This window comes from Podarcis filfolensis (genome assembly GCF_964270895.1).
Source record: "Podarcis filfolensis genome assembly, chromosome: 11".
Taxonomy (NCBI): Eukaryota; Metazoa; Chordata; class Lepidosauria; order Squamata; family Lacertidae; genus Podarcis; species Podarcis filfolensis.
The window spans coordinates 13250335-13266329 of record NC_139613.1 but is presented as its reverse complement, the minus strand read 5'-3'; the positions used below and the strand labels follow the sequence as shown (position 1 = coordinate 13266329).

The 15995-nt window shown below is 41.8% G+C and overlaps 1 protein-coding gene across 17 annotated transcripts in view; it reads left to right on the top strand.

Moving 5' to 3' along the window:
• TCF4 (transcription factor 4) overlaps positions 1-15995 on the top strand; it is a 339025-nt gene that overhangs the window by 107347 nt on the left and 215683 nt on the right. For all 17 annotated transcript variants that reach the window (XR_014539543.1, XR_014539544.1, XM_083575633.1 and 14 more), the window contains 2 exons: positions 1596-1657; positions 9310-9406. Coding sequence is in view for 15 of the 17 variants with exons in the window: in XM_083575633.1 (XP_083431759.1) it covers positions 1596-1657; positions 9310-9406 (159 nt within the window). In the remaining 2 variants the exon portion in view is untranslated. The remainder of the gene's footprint in view (positions 1-1595; positions 1658-9309; positions 9407-15995) is intronic.

The following is a 15995-nucleotide window of genomic DNA, read 5'->3' as shown; positions in this document are numbered from 1 at the left end:
AATGAAAATAACTCATGTGGAAACATATTGTGTGCTCCCCCCCTCCATTCTTACCTTCCTCACTTCCTCTCTTTATTTTATTTACAAAAAGAGTAGCTTTCCATTAGAAGCCTCCTCTAGTGAAATAAGCACGAGAGGTGCAATTTTCCGGGGAAACAAACGTTTCTGTACCCTCTTCCATTTTTGTCAAGGAGAAGCATGTAGTTGTAGAGCAATAATTAAAAATTCTTATAACCTTTTTCATCAAAAAGGTCTTAATAGCGGTTTAGCATATGTAATTAGTTAAGCCTTGCAGCACCTTTGCGAGGTGAATGCTATACCTTCCACTTCCCAAAAGGTGATTTTCTAAGAGTCATAAATCAGGAATGAAGGACAGAATGCAAAGTTTTAACCTCCTTGGTTCATGCTACAAACTGCTTCTTTGCATTGGCAGAAATAAATCTTGGAAATCTCTGTAACAACAGTCTTAATATTCTAAGTCAAAAGGAAATGACAGATCAACAGTACAGCTCACATTTTGAGCTAATCCTTCTCAAGAGTACTTCCCAGGCACTGGAATATTTTATTCCCATCGTTGTTAACCTCCCAAACCTGAAAACATGTTAGAAAGTTTCCAAAAAAGTTTTCGAGTTTCAGAAAGCCACCCTGAAGAGTTTTGATCAGTTGAATTTGCCAACTGACCAGCAAAAGACAACAGCTGGACTTCCCCTCTCCACTCAGTGACCTCTTTAAAAATTCTGTACAGTGTGCATCTTAGTTTAGCCTTCCCCAACCTGTTGTGCCAAGACATTTTTGAACTCCCAATCCTCATCAGAATCGGACAACTTGCCCAACTGCCAGGGTTGATGGGAATTGTATTCCAAAACTTCGGGAGTACATCAAGTTGAGGAAGGCTGCCTGAGTGAATTGATTGCTTTTGTGATTTATTTGACTCCTTGGTTCCACCCACCCAATCACTGTGCCCCCTCCAGGTATTGGGATTTTAAAATTTATTTATTTAAAGAGTTGGTAACCCTGAAAAATGCATTTGGTGAGTTCATGGCCAAGCTGAAATTTAAGTTCATTAGTGTCCCAATTCAGCAATTTGGTTCATTGAAACACAGGATTCCTCAGCCTGCAAATTTTTCTTTTTTCTTTATGAGGGATGCTCTCCAAATCAATTCATCAAAAGTGATTCATGAAGGGATATTTCTTGCAGTTATACAGAATAACTTTTATATAGGGAGAGTATGCTTTATTTGCTACGTAGCATTGTCAGTTTTATCCTTGAGCCTGTATGGTTTTGCGCTAGGTTTTGAATTCCAACTTTAGTCAGTGACTTCCAGCCACTTCTTAAATGTCTCCTGAAAGACTGAGTGACTAGAATAATTTTTATGTGCAAACCCTCTGGTTCCTGAGGGTCCAGTTCATTTCTGCTGTGAATTTAAATGAGTTAATTTAAGTGGTTGGGTCAGAAGCCACTATCATTGTAGTAGCCCTGTGCCTGGTTCTTAATTAAAGGCAACAGGAGATTAATTTGAAACATTAATTTAAAAGTGCCTATACAAAAGGAAAGAATTATTGCAATAAAGCCTAAAGAACTTTTTTGTCCCTAGATGTAGAAGACAGAACTAGCTCAGGGTCCTGGGGGAACGGAGGACATCCTAGTCCATCCAGGGTAAGTATATCTAATCTTTTTTCTCTTCCTCACCAGACTTCCTGTATATGTAAATTTAAAATCTAAATGTGAGTTTTACACCTGATTGCTTAGGAAAATGTACATGCAAATTTGGTTACAGAGCATCATCTTCCCAGAATTGCTTTTTTAAAGATTCTTATCTGATCCCGTGGTTGAATTTGACAACTGCTCTGTTCCTGCTAAGAGGGAGCAGGGAACTTCATTAAAATGACTTCTTCTTTGCCTTGCTTGTTGCTATCAGCCCTTGTCCCATTGCTGTAAGTTATCTCTGGTCTGTAAGCTGTGTTTTCGGTAGCGGTTGACTTTTCATTTGTCGTAGATGGCTTTCCAGATGTTTTTACTTAACAGGCACAAAATATGTAAGACACACTCTGGGCATCTTGCATTCTAGGAGATATCCAAGCACAATATTTTGCCTTAGTCTTGATACAATTATTATTATTATATAAGGTGTATATAGATGGTTATTAAAGCATAAGTAAAAATATCAATAGATAGAGCCATTGTATAATACAATTAGTACAAAATAGTTAAAGTTCATGTATCTGCATTTATTCTTCTACACCCAGACTAAAAGGGTTCTAGAGGGAATAATAATTGTCTTTGAGCAATTTTATTTGTTTGTGACACAATGGCCATTACAAAGCATGGGAATAATGCAAGTAGCTACAATCACAGATTGGTAGCGTATCTACACTCCTGCTAGGAGAAACACCAGGGAAGCAGGGACAAACATACCACTAATTATACCACTAATAATTATCAATACAAACTGAGATTAACAGCAGCATCAAAATACTATTGCAGGCGGTCCTCTTTGTAGTCTTCGGCAGACATCATTAGAAGATTGTGGTGATTTTTTAGAGCTGCTACCACATAGGTGGCAACCTTGTTTGCAATGATTTTATTGTGGTATGCCAACAGATCAGAAATAATATCCATAAGGGTCCAACCAGCTCTTGCTCTCAAAAGGTCTCCCCTAAAAAAACCCAAGCTTTGAGAGCTCTATACAAGGAACAGTGCAAAAGGCAATGTACCATATCTTCCACCTTTCCGGTACCACAGGCCCATGTCTGCTGGGTATAGGGAATCCCGTTATACTTTCCCCTGAAGGCATTGTTTGGAAATAATTGTCTATCTTGCTTCTTTTTTGTCTCATCCATATGTAACTCTCAACCCCAAAGCTCCCCCCCCAAAAAGATATAACTTATTCAGCTACATGTGTAGCACACCTTTAGAGCCATTTCCCATGATGTCTCTGTGGCAGTAAGAGACGTGAGAACTGTTCTTCAGCATCTATTGGGATGCTTTGGCTACAGCTGAGAGATGGATCTGGTTTTCATGTTTTATAGTAATGTTATTGCTGTTTTGATGTAAGCTACCTTGCCTATTCTACTTGAAAGATAGGTGCATGCATGTCCGTGGCTCAGAGGTATTTACTAGCAACTGTTCTAGGACTTCACCATCTTTTTTTCCAAGTTACATGGTTTTTCAGTGTGGTGTGGCAGTGTATTATCCCAAGTTTCTGCCAAAGACCATATTCCCTTGAAGGCAGCCCTTCTATGGGCCACATATCAATTGAGGGTGGAGCTAGTACCAGGAGAAGGGAAAGTGGGTGGAGCAATAAATGCAGATTTTACCTTTGTACAGTTGGCTAGTTTCAACACAGGACCCAGACACACACACCACACCCAGTATCTTCCATTTTTCCAGCTCTATAATTCTATGATTCTATGATCCAGAGATTGAAGAAGGCACTATCAGAGTTCAAGGACACATTCCAGCCAGGCAAAAACCAGTCCGGGTATGAAGCAAGGCCAGTGTGGGGCTTGGGGAAAGTTCTGAGGTCCAGATTGAGGCCTGGAGGGGGTTTCATTAAGCCCTTGGACTTGAGATCCCCAGCTTTGACTTGTGTCATGGTCAAGCCAGCTCCGTAGACTGCGTAGCCTGTATATGCAAGTGTCTCTCATTTATGTCCCAGACACATTTTGGAATGGCTCCCCAACTCTTGCTGCTGTTCCTCAAGGAGGTTACATATTTGCTTTATTTGCTAACAATATTTATATCCTGCCTTGCAATGAATTATCCAAGGTGACTTAAGATCAATATGAAGTACACACACTATGATAAAAACAGCAAGGAGAATCAATATTAATAGATAGAAATGATGGGGTGGCGGGTGGGGGAACAGTGGAACAGAAACCAGAACTAGGTGTCTCTGTCATTGAATCTTCTTAGCAGTAATATAAACACTTCTGCGTTAGAGCTGAAAATTCTGTTTGGAGAGACATGATCCTGTGGGAGCCAAAAGGTCTACTGGGAATAATCCCCTGTAGTCTGACCTTTTGGCCAGTTCAGATTTCTGGACAATTGTGGTATTCAATGGGGGAAAGTAGTCTTGTTCTGTTAGTTTTTCCCTATTTGTGTTAGTTACTAGATGCAAATTACCCCTTTGTCTGCTTGTTCTATATAACCCCTCACTATTCCTAAATTGATATAATTGCTTGTATTTTCTTTTACACATAGCTTACATATTTTGTGTACATGCTCCAGCTTTCAAAGGGATGACCAGTTGTGGTGTTTTGCCAAGGTTAAAGAGATGATACCTGAACCTTCAAGTTAAGGACATTTTAAAGAGCTGGAGATATCCTCTCTCTTTGACACTATGCTCCTAACTGCAGTCTTCAAAGCACTTTAGGATCTTCCAGCTTACTATTTTGCAAGCCATTACTCCAGCTGTCAAGTTTGACATTCAAGTGCATTATGTAGATGAGGTGAAGCTGTCTCTCCTGCTTCTCATATTACAATGCTCACACATTCATTCCTATTGGCAGTAAACAATAGACTCAGGAAATACATCTTAGTAGTATCAAAATTACTAATTCTTATGACAGTTGGAGGAGATTAGAACAGTCGCATTCCCCACCCCTCAAAAAAAGAAAAAAAGCCCAACACTCATCTGACTGGTGCAGTTGGTTTATGCCTCCCACTTTAAAGCACTGTGTTTTCCAAGATACACAAGGTTTGAACCAAGCAAAAGAAGGTTTCAGGGTCTTTAAAATCTAAAGTAGCACCATTGTCTATACTTCAAACTTCTTTCTCTGTGATAATTTCACCCCATTCTGACAGGCAAATGTGTTTCTGTTCAATGTGGTGCTGTTGTGCACATTTACATCATGCTTAAGCAAAGAACGTCTTGAGTTGTAAAGACAGCATAAAGATCTCATAAAACAATATGAATTCAATATATAAAATGCAACTCATTAATAATAATAATAATAATAATAATAATAATAATAATAATTTTTTATTTATACCCCGCCCTCCCCAGCCAAGGCCGGGCTCAGAGCGGCTTACAAGCAATAATAAAAACAAGATGAATGATTACAACTTAAAAACAAAAATAAAATACAACATTAAAATAATGGAACATTAAAATATTAAAATGTAGCCTCATCGCAGGAGGAGAAGGAAAAGAAAAAAGAAAGAGAGGGAGGGAGGGAATCAAATTGGCTCCAAGCCAAAGGCCAGGCGGAACAACTCTGTCTTACAGGCCCTGCGGAAAGAAATCAGATCCTGCAGGGCCCTGGTCTCATGAGGCAGGGTGTTCCACCAGGCCGGAGCCAGAGTTGAAAAGGCCCTGGCTCTGGTTGAGGCCAATCTAACTTCCTTAGGGCCTGGGACCACTAGAGTGTTGTTATTTATGGACCTTGAGGCTTTCCGTGGGGCATACCAGGAGAGGCGGTCCCGTAGGTACGAGGGTCCTAGGCCGTGAAGAGCTTTAAAGGTCAAAAGCAGCACCTTAAATCTGACCCTGTACTCCACCGGGAGCCAGTGCAGCTTGAAAAGCACTGGGTGAATATGCTCCCATGGCAGAGACCCCGTGAGGAGCCTCGTTGCAGCATTCTGTACCCGCTGGAGTTTCTGGGACAGCTTCAAGGGCAGCCCTGCGTAGAACGAATTACAGTAGTCAAGCCTGGAGATGACCGTCGCATGGATCACTGTGGCCAGGTCGGGGCGGGAAAGGTAAGGGACCAACTGCTTGATGCGGCGAAGGTGGAAAAATGTCGCCTTGGCTGTTGCTGTAACTTGCGCCTCCATGGAAAGGGAGGCGTCAAGGATTACACCCAAACTCTTAACGGAAGGCAATGGCACTAATTGGGCCCCCGCAAGAGAAGGGAGTTGGTCCCTCATCCCCATGCCATCCCGACCTAGCCATAGGACCTCTGTCTTCAAAGGATTTAGTTTCAATCAGCTCCCACGAAATCATCCAGCCACAGCTTCCAAGCATCTGGTCAGTGTGTTCGGGGCCGAGTCGGTGTGGCCATCTATCAGCAGATAGAGCTGAGTGTCATCAGCATATTGGTGACAGACCAGCCCAAAGCTCCGGATAATCTGGGCAAGGGGGCGCATAAAGATGTTAAAAAGCATCGGGGAGAGAATTGCGCCCTGCGGCACTCCACACACCAAGGAGTGGCGCGACGACATTTCCCTCCCTAGTGCCACCCTCTGTCCCCGACCAGAGATAAAAGAGCACAGCCAGTTACGGGCTATGCCCTGTATCCCCACGTCTGCGAGGCGGTGGTCCAGAAGATCATGATCGACCATGTCAAAGGCTGCTGACAAATCTAAAAGTATCAGCAGTCCTGACCCGCCTCGATCCAGTTGTCTACGGAGATCATCTGTTAGGGCAACCAGAGCCGTCTCCGTCCCAAAACCAGGACGAAAACCCAACTGAAATGGATCTAATGCCGATGTTTCCTCCAGAAACCTACCAAGCTGTTCAGCAACCGCTCTCTCAATTACCTTACCCAGGTATGGAAGATTTGAAACTGGGCGGTAATTGGATAGGTCTAAGGGATCTAATGAAGTTTTCTTTAAGAGTGGACACACCACTGCTTCCTTCAGTTCCCCTGGGAATGTCCCCGTGTCAAGGGACAAATTGATAATTTCAACCAGGGCGGTCCGCGCAACATCTGGACACTCCCTAATCAGCCAAGATGGGCACGGATCAAGGAGGCAGGTGGTGGGTCTACCAACTTGGAGGAATCTATCCACATCAGTAGGGAGTATCCGATCAAAATGGTCCAACACTGGACCTAAAGTCAGTCGAGGGGCCTCCAGTTCAGTCACTGTATCTAAATTGGCAGGGAGGTCACGGCGGAGCAACAGGACTTTCTCCGCAAAAAAGCTCGCGAATGCCTCACAGCTGTGGGTCGAATTTGTGCTTAAATTTGGTTGTCCTCCTAAGGACGTTATTGACCTAATTATTCTAAAAAGTTGTGCCGGGTGAGAGCTAGCGGATGCAATGGAAGCTGCAAAGTAAGATTTCTTAGCAGCTTTCATAGCCATCTCATAGGCTTTCATAAGCGTCCTATAAGATGTTCTTGAGGCTCCGTCACGAGTCCGTCGCCATACTCGCTCTAGCCGTCTGAGATCCCGCTTCATTTTCCGGAACTCCTCAGTAAACCAAGGTGCCCGGTTTCGACGGGGTCGCAGAGGGCGCTTAGGCGCGATCTCATCAATGGCTGCCAAGAGCCGGTTATTCCAGTCCTAAACAAGGTCATCTAATGAGTTGCCAGGAGGAGCAGGGTTCCCCAAGGCTTGTCGGAATCTATCAGGATCCACCAGTTTTCGCGGACGAGCCCAAATAGGTTCGCCACCCGAGCCAGGGAGGAGCGGGAAGTCAATCTTGGTTTTCAGAGCATAGTGATCAGACCATTGCACCTCCACAGCGGGGAGCATGATCACATCTATGCCAGCCCCAAAAATCAGATCCAGCGTGTGGCCTGCTTGATGAGTGGGGCCCAAAACAAACTGGGAGAGCCCTAGTGTTGCCATGGAAGTCACTAGGTCCAGAGCCTGTGAGGAGGGAGCGGCATCGGCATGGACGTTGAAGTCTCCCAAAACCAGTAGGTTTGGGAACTCCAAGGCCCAGCCCGCCACTACCTCCAGCAGGTCTGACAGGGTGGCTGCAGGTGTGCTGGGTGTTCGGTACACCAGCCAGACAGCCAAGCTCTCTTTGGTGCCCCACACGAGACCAACACATTCAATGCCGGAGATCGCCGGTGATGGCAGAGCTCTGAAAGAGCAATCCTCCTGGAGTAACAACGCTACTCCTCCCCCCCGACCCACAGTCCGTGATTGATGGAGGACAGAGAAACCTGGGGGTGTTATCTCATGTAGGGAGACTACTTCGCCTTACCGTACCCAGGTCTCCGTCACGCAAGCCAGGTCAATCCCCTGCGAGACAAAAAAGTTTTTAGCAATATTGTGGTATCATCACTTCTGTTGCTATAAAGAACCACTTGTCAGTTGTCCACCTAGTTCAGCACTATCTGAGCAGCAGCTCTTAAAATCTTCAGGATCTTCATGGGCATCCACTGGGGGTGGGACAAGAGGTTAGTTTACCCAGATGAACCATAACCTCCAGATTCCCTGCTTTCATTTTTTGAAGAAAAAAAAAGTTTCTATCATTTATAGGTAATGGGATATGAGGCAGAATATGCAAGCCCAATTCTTCTCATTTGTTTTGTGAGAAGCCTTGCTATTCACATCCTGTAAGATCTCAAAAATCTACCTATCCAAGATGGCCCTTGCTAATCTGGATTAATTTTATAAACCACTCTACTCAGATTGCAACTACAAAAGTACTCTGCCTACTTTGTGTTGCCTTTTCATAGTAGCTGATACTGAAATATAACCAGGTTGTATAAAAAGGAGATTAGGAGCATGAACTGGAATCTCCTCTGTTGATCCATTGGACTACAAGCTGTCACCAAGGAGGAAGAACAATGCTGACACCTGGTATTGTTACTGCTGGAGAGTAGGAGCATCCCCCAAATTTTCCATTTAAATCCCCTTTTCAACTTAGTGAAAGCCATATTTTTCCTGGAATGCTTGAATTTTGGAATTGTGGTAAAGGCAGTTGAGAAATCATTCTGAAGGGGATCGGAGGAGAATCTGCATTCTTGCACTTGGGCTGTAATCTTTCCCCCCCTTTAAAGAACAACAACACATTTTGAAGTAAAACATAAAATGCAAATACTATATTTGCTTTAATTGACAAATGTAGTTATAAACATTTCTTCTTTCAGTAGTGATATTTGCTGTGCAAAATTTAGTATAACAAATTTTTCATTTAGCGAAAACCAATTGGTGCAAAAGTAGAATGGACTTCTAAAACTAACCTGATTGCACACGGAATCAGCACATCAAACCTCTGAAAGAATTATAAAATAGCCAGGAGGAACAAGTTAATTTCAGTCCTGCCAGTGTTGCAGTCTGAAGTGCCTGGAATAGAGTAACTTGAAAGTTTATCTTAAATAAAATATGCAACATTAACTTGTAGAAGTTCTCATTCTTTGGGACTGCAACACAACATAATTCAATCCTTGCCACAGATTTGAAAATGATAACAACATTTTTACTGGCTTGTAGCCTAGGAATTAGCAAAGGTATGGACACAAAATTTTAATGTATTGCTGACAGAATAATTATCTGCAAATGTCATCAGTTTCATTGGAAAAGCAGTCGTGCTTTTCTAGTCGTAATATACGGGGGAAATGTCTCTAAGAGATTGGAATATGTATGTTACACTTAAACTGTATTTGTTTCCAATTTATTAACAGAACTATGGAGATGGAACTCCTTATGAACATATGACAAACAGGGACCTTGGATCACATGACAATCTATCTCCTCCTTTTGTGAATTCCAGAATACAGAGTAAGAAAAAGACTTATCAAAATTTGTATTATGGCTTTGTGTTTATAAGTACGTCTGTGTGTGTGTGTGTGTGTGTGTGTGTAAATAAAAGAGAGTTCTCTATTTTTACAGTGTTTGAAATCTGTGTTCCCAGTAAGTTTGTGTTTGATTGTGGTAGTTACCAAATGTTTTCCATAAACCATTCCCAGCAGTGCTAATTAAATGCCTTTGTAAGGTACCCTGCAATGTCCACAATGTAGAAACCGTGTATACGTTTTATAAGCATTTTCAGTTGCGTGATGTGCTAGCTTACAAATTACGTACTTCTCAGCAAATTGTTGGCATTGCAAAACAAAACAAAAAAAGTACGCAGTGGTTAGTTGTCTCAATGAAAAAACAATTGGAGGTTAAGCTATCAGCAATCTGAAAACGTTGTTTTCTTTGGATAACAGTGTGAAGTTGCCTGCAGGGACTTGTAGTCTCTGGGCTGTAAATTTCTACATTAAGGCTGACCATGCCTGCAGCATGCTCCTCTTCTGACAGCCTGTGGTATTTGGCAAGTGTGTGCCCTCACAGTTGGATAATGCTCGGCCACTATCATTCTGACTTGCAAGGATCTCTTTCTGAATCTACAGCAATAATTTTGGCTGTCAGAAGAAAGTCTTTAATTACTTGCAACTGCAGATAGCAGTGTTCCTTTAATCACATGTGATAAATGAGTTCTGTTAAGATAAATATATGATGTAAAAATATTAGTAATCCTTTTTCCCTGGCCAAGATCACACCGTTCTCCTTCCACTTGTCAATGAACTAACTGAGATGCCTTAGTTTCAAACAACTGAACTTGAGCCAAGGAAAGCACTGAGTTGTAACTGCGATATATCATTCTGGGACCAATATATGCCCCTGAAATATTCCTTGCCTTTCATTATTAGGAAATATTTGTGAGTTGTTTAACATGTGAGACAGCGTTGAAGCTTGCAGTAATGTATATGTTAGTCACACACATGCAACGTAGTTACAGCAGTTCCAAGGGGTTGGTGTGAGCCAACAAAAGCAAGGAAATTCTGACCCTCCCTTCTTAACTCACACTATTAGGTTTGACTGCAGGCAGTGTAAATACAATCTTTACATTGTATGCATGGTCTTCTGTGAAACCCACTGTGCTGAGTGATGCTTTAAGGTTTGACCTTTTCACTTTGAGGGTTGTGCTTCTTCTTCTTCTTCTTTTGCAACTGAAAAGTTTGTTTCTCTTGTCTCACTTTGTTTTGGCTTCCCTCAACAAAGAACACTTTAGCCTGTAAATCGTGTTGTGTTTCAGTTTTTGCCAAGAAAATTGTGCGCCCCTTTGTTTTAACCGCGAGTATTCGCTTTTCTCCAGGAAAAGACTTTTACAAGCACATTCTAAAGCATAAAAGCGAACATATTCTGATGAGAATTGTTGGAAAGACAGCACACTCATTTATTGAAGAGCTGTTAGGAGCTTGATTTTTCAAACCTAAACAAATAATTGCCCTTTTGTATTTGATGCAAAGGGTCCTTTGTTGTTGCTCATCAGCACTATCGGGATTGCTTGGCTTCAAATGGCCAGTGTGTGTTCTGTATCTGCACGTTCCAGACATTTCTATGCGTTCTGGCGCATTTTTAGACCCAAGGATACTGGTCTTCTGTGTGCTTGAGTATGCATATGAGGGGAGCTAACAGCTTCTAACAAGTGTAGTATCATGTACTAAGGCATGCCTACCGTTCGAACCAGTGACCTTGCTCAGTGTTATGTTACCTTAATTTAAAATTGTACTTTTGTAATTAGAATGGTTCCCTTTTCATTTGTGTCTGTTCAGGCTAAACAGTTCCACCCTTTATCCTGAACCCAAACTGCAGAAGGTGTGCAGGGGGGAAGGGATACAGAGAGATCTCACAAGAGAAATGTCTGCTTCTCTTGTGCCATTGAAATTAAAACATACATTTATTTGCATGTGAGAAATGTTAAGAACAGGTGGGTCTGCTGCAGGGGTAGCCAACCTGGGGCACTCCAGATGTGGCTAGACTATGACTCCCATTATCCTCAGCCAGCATGGTCAGGGATTATGGGAGTTGTAGTTGACTACCCCTGCTCTAATGCATGCTCACCTGAGTGCAGTAGATTCTGCCCCTATTTTGCAGAGCTAGCAAATCTGTAACAGTAATCATGCTCAGAAAATCTTCTGTTTAAAGAAACCTCTTCCTGAGCTGGCCTTTCCCTATAATGAAAGGAAGGCTGAAAAGTATAAATGTGGGAGACAAGGCCATCTTACTTACTGCAACAGTGAACACTGCTCTATCTGTGCACCTGGCATTAATGAAAGTGCCGTTCTGTCAGATAAGCAGTCTGGTCTGAAACATGGTATTTTGGTGTTTATGGAACGCTACATTTTCTACCTTGAGCAGATTTGGAACTGAGCGTGGCTGTGTTGCAGGCTAGACAGTTTACCTGAATGTAACGAAACTGTCTACGAGATGGCGTCAGGGAATGGGAAGTGCAAAACCAGCTGATAGAAAGATGACTTTCAGAGACAGACCAAAAATGATTGTTTGATCAGGGAAAGCTCTCTCTCCCCCCCCCCATCTTTTTTTTTTTTTTTAAAAACCCTCAGGCATTACAGTTTTAAAGGTGATTGTGTCTTACACATATTGGGCATGTTTTATTTTATTATTTTAAAAAAGGAAGAGGAGGAGGATTAAAATGATAGTAATTATGGGAACAAGGATTCACACAGATCTGTTGAAATGACACCTTAAAAGCAGAAGTGACTTGTTGGGTAGGTTGGAGCTACCTTCCTGGGCAGGTGAGTCGCTGTGGCTTAGCAGGAGAGAGAGGAAGGTTGGCACAGTGCAAACACACCATCAGGAGCACCAGATGAGCACCAGATTTTTCACTGCACCATGTCTTGCTTGCTATGTACATATACTTGAACCACAGTATCCCAGTTCCGGCATGGTGGGAAACTGATTTTAAAAGCCATGATATCTTCCTCAAAGCTAGGAGTACAAAGTGAGAAAGAATGTAACTAATGGAAGGGGGTTTATAAGCCCAATTGCTGGTGGTGGATTTTGTGTGCATGTGTGTGTGGTTGCAGTGTCCCTGGTTCCCTCTTTGCTTTGCAAATGTGTGTGGGCAGCCCCTGGCTTAATGTGACGTAGTACCAAGCCCATGCCTTCCAGCACAATCCTATGTTCATCACCTCAAAATCAGGTTCTGTTGAGTTCAGTCACACTTACTCTCAGGTTAGTGGGGAGAAGATTGCAGCCATTCTGTTGAACTTGTAGAGTAATACTTGCATAGCCATCCTACGCAAAGTAGCTGTTGTCTTAATTTTACGTGAACTGGAGGGATGGATTGGGGGGAATTGGACATAATTTAGCATAGTCATTACTGGAAATGTGCAGAGGAACCATGAATATTTGTTGAAATAATGTGGCAACTGTGGACCTACATTGCAAGCACTTGCTTTTAGGTATTAATTCCAGCTTTAAATGCTTTCAAAGTAGTTGGAAACCATGCAAGAAGTATTTAAATTAGCCTTCACTTCAAGCCGTGCAATAATTAGCTGTGGGGAATTAGCAAAGCTAAATTTATTTATGGCCAAAAAAAGATTGACTTCCCAAATTCTTTGTGTAGAAGCATAGCTCTCGGGCTCGCCAGCCAATCAAGTAAACTCTCTTTCACAGAATAAATCAGTAGTGCACTTTTGGGGCAGTGGAAATCTGTCCACATATTTCAGTACTATATAGGAGTCAGAATATATTGCTATGGATGCATGTCATTCCAGATTTGCTGCTCAATTTTCAGGTGCCTTCTTTGCGAGCTCCTCTTATCCTTCCTGGGTTATCTTGCTAGTACATTAAATCATTTACCAATATACAGTAACTTGTTTCTTTACCCCCTGTAGCTTAATGGAACATTTCACTGCTAGGATTAGATTGAGGTTTCGGGCGATCTTGAAGAAAGCTTCTGGCTTTCTGCATTGACCTTTTGAATCTCATCTGGGTTAGTGGTTGATATTTTGATTTGGTTACTGTGGTCATATTGTGACAGCTGCTGGTTCATTATAATTCAGTTTTGCTGCTCAGTCTGCCTAGCAGGAATATTTAGGTTTGGGTTGCTTCAAAGAGTTTCTAACCATCCTGAGTTTAACCTAGCACCATGTAAAGGTGAAACATTGAAAATGCTTTCTTCTTTGCAGCACTGCCTTTAAGGGGCTGAACTGGTTAGCATCTTTTGAGTGACAAACACATTGGAGCCAGAAAGGGAGGGAGCGAGAGAGAGAAGAAATAGCTCAAATAAGAAATAAGCCACTCTATGCAATGTATGTCATACAAAACTGGAATCTTATTTGAGGACCACAGGTTTAGTTGAACAACACTAGATATTAAAATACATGATAAAAATGATAAAAGAAATTATGGGCATGTTGGCTAGCTCAGTTGGTAGAGCATGAGACTCTCAATTTTGGGGTTGTAAGTTCAAGCCCCATGTTGGGTGGAACATCCCTGCATTTGCAGGGGGGTTGGACTTTATGGCCCTCATAGTCCCTTCCAACTCTACAATTCTATGATTCTATGAGATAAGATAATTGACCCATTGTGTCAACTATCCTGTGTTCCTGTAAATCACCAGGATTGCTTAGATGTTAGCCCTCCCCACTCTGAGCTTTACCCTTTGGTGAAATTTGGAGTAGGCCTCAGGTTTGTATCCTTTCCCCTCGCTCCTTGCAGGCCCGGGTTAAGGGTGTGTGGAGCCTAAGACTGATAGTAGTATATCCTGTGTATTGTCCGTCCCCCCATCCCCAGTAGCAGATGGGTCTAGGGTCTGATCCAACAGGACTCTTCTTAATGTTCTTAGTTCCATTTGAAGAAAGATTACTAGAAATAAGAGTGGACTTTTTTGGCAGTGGCACACACATTCCCAAATAACCCATCCCACTCCAGATAGCCTCACCAGGTCTGCTCTGACAAATGACTGACCCAATTTCTCTCTCTCTCACACACAAACAACTGGCTGAATTTATAGCATTCCAATCCTGACCAAAATAGGAGGCTGCATTTCAGGGTAAGGTGGTTCTACTCTTTTTTCTGCACCTTAAAAAACAAAACAAAACACCTTATTTTTTCCAGTGGGTTAACTCTTTATCCCTCCTTTCAAGCTAGGGCAGTTGTAAGTCAGAGGCTGTTTGTGTATCAAGTCACTGAGCATTTTTTAATAAAAAAAGACATTGTAGAATATTACTGTTACTATCCTTTGTCCGTTTCCCTGTGTTGCGTATCAGATATATGTTCACACACACACACAAACACACAGACACACAAACATACATGGAAACTTGTTTTCTGAAATACTTCATTCTGTTCACCTGGGGAAATGAAAATTAGCAGCTTTATAAAGGTAATAGTGTAGGCACTGAGAATTAATGCCTGCGTAACAAAGGACTAATGTTATTTAGTGCCACATAGTTTTCAGGGAAGTTTACATTCCAATGTGTTTTGTTTTAGAACAAGCCTGAACATTTTTAATTAGTTATTTTTAGCTTCAGCCGCATTCCTTAAAAGAAAAGTGCAGAGTAACGTGTGTGAAACATCTTTCATCTGCCTTCAGACGAATTTGATCCCCGTGGGTGGAAGGGAACTCCTATGAACTCCGAAATCACTGAATTTAAATCCTCGCTTTGGGGCTATGTTTGAACAAGTTTTGATTTTCAGATAGTTAATTTATAGCTGTCTTCCATGAAAATTCTTAGGGATAGGAAAAGGAAAGGAGAGGAGAAAAGACTGAGAAATGGTGCAAGAACAAAAATAGGCTTTAAAAACAGGTAAATTTTTAACAAATACGAGTGACTATTTTCTTATACTTATTACCTTAAGCTGAAAAAGTGAATATGTAAAATAATAGGTTTTGGTGACACACTTTTGGACTGACTTTAGGTAGAACTGGGAGCCACCCACCCATCACCATAAATAAATACATTTGGTTTAGGACAGTTGAGTAAGGGTTGCTAATTCAAACCAAGGCACTGTAAGCAAAATTGTAAACACCAGTCTTTTGTTTCCTGATCCTTTTGAACTAAACGGTAGGGTGCTGATCACAAAACTGTTCTGGCTTTCTTCAGCTCTAAGCAGAGACTCCTTTGGTGCACAGAACAGACGCTTTATTTTCATGTGCTTCTTCATGTTTATTTTTCTGCATTCCAAATTCACATAAAATCCAACCAGACAAAGAAATAGCTTTCCGAATAGCGTTTATATGGCATTTTAATGGTTAATGAGCTCCCAGCCCTTATCAAGATGAACTTAGTTTAGCTTTCAAATAAGAATTTACTGCTGTTCTCTCAGCTGAGCTGATATTAGTAGCTGAGGGAATTTGAGCTCACACCTGTTCTTGCATTAAAAGGCGTCTATAAGTGACTTCTTTAAAATATTCATAGAGGAGGGAAAATCCAATTTCTAGAAAATCTTAGCCAACCAGGAAATCATTCACAGGCTTGCCTTTTGAGGGGGAGGGGGAACCACACATTTGGTTTATGAATTGGTTTCCAGTATTAATACTTTCCAGAGGTATTTTTGGTCACATAATTAG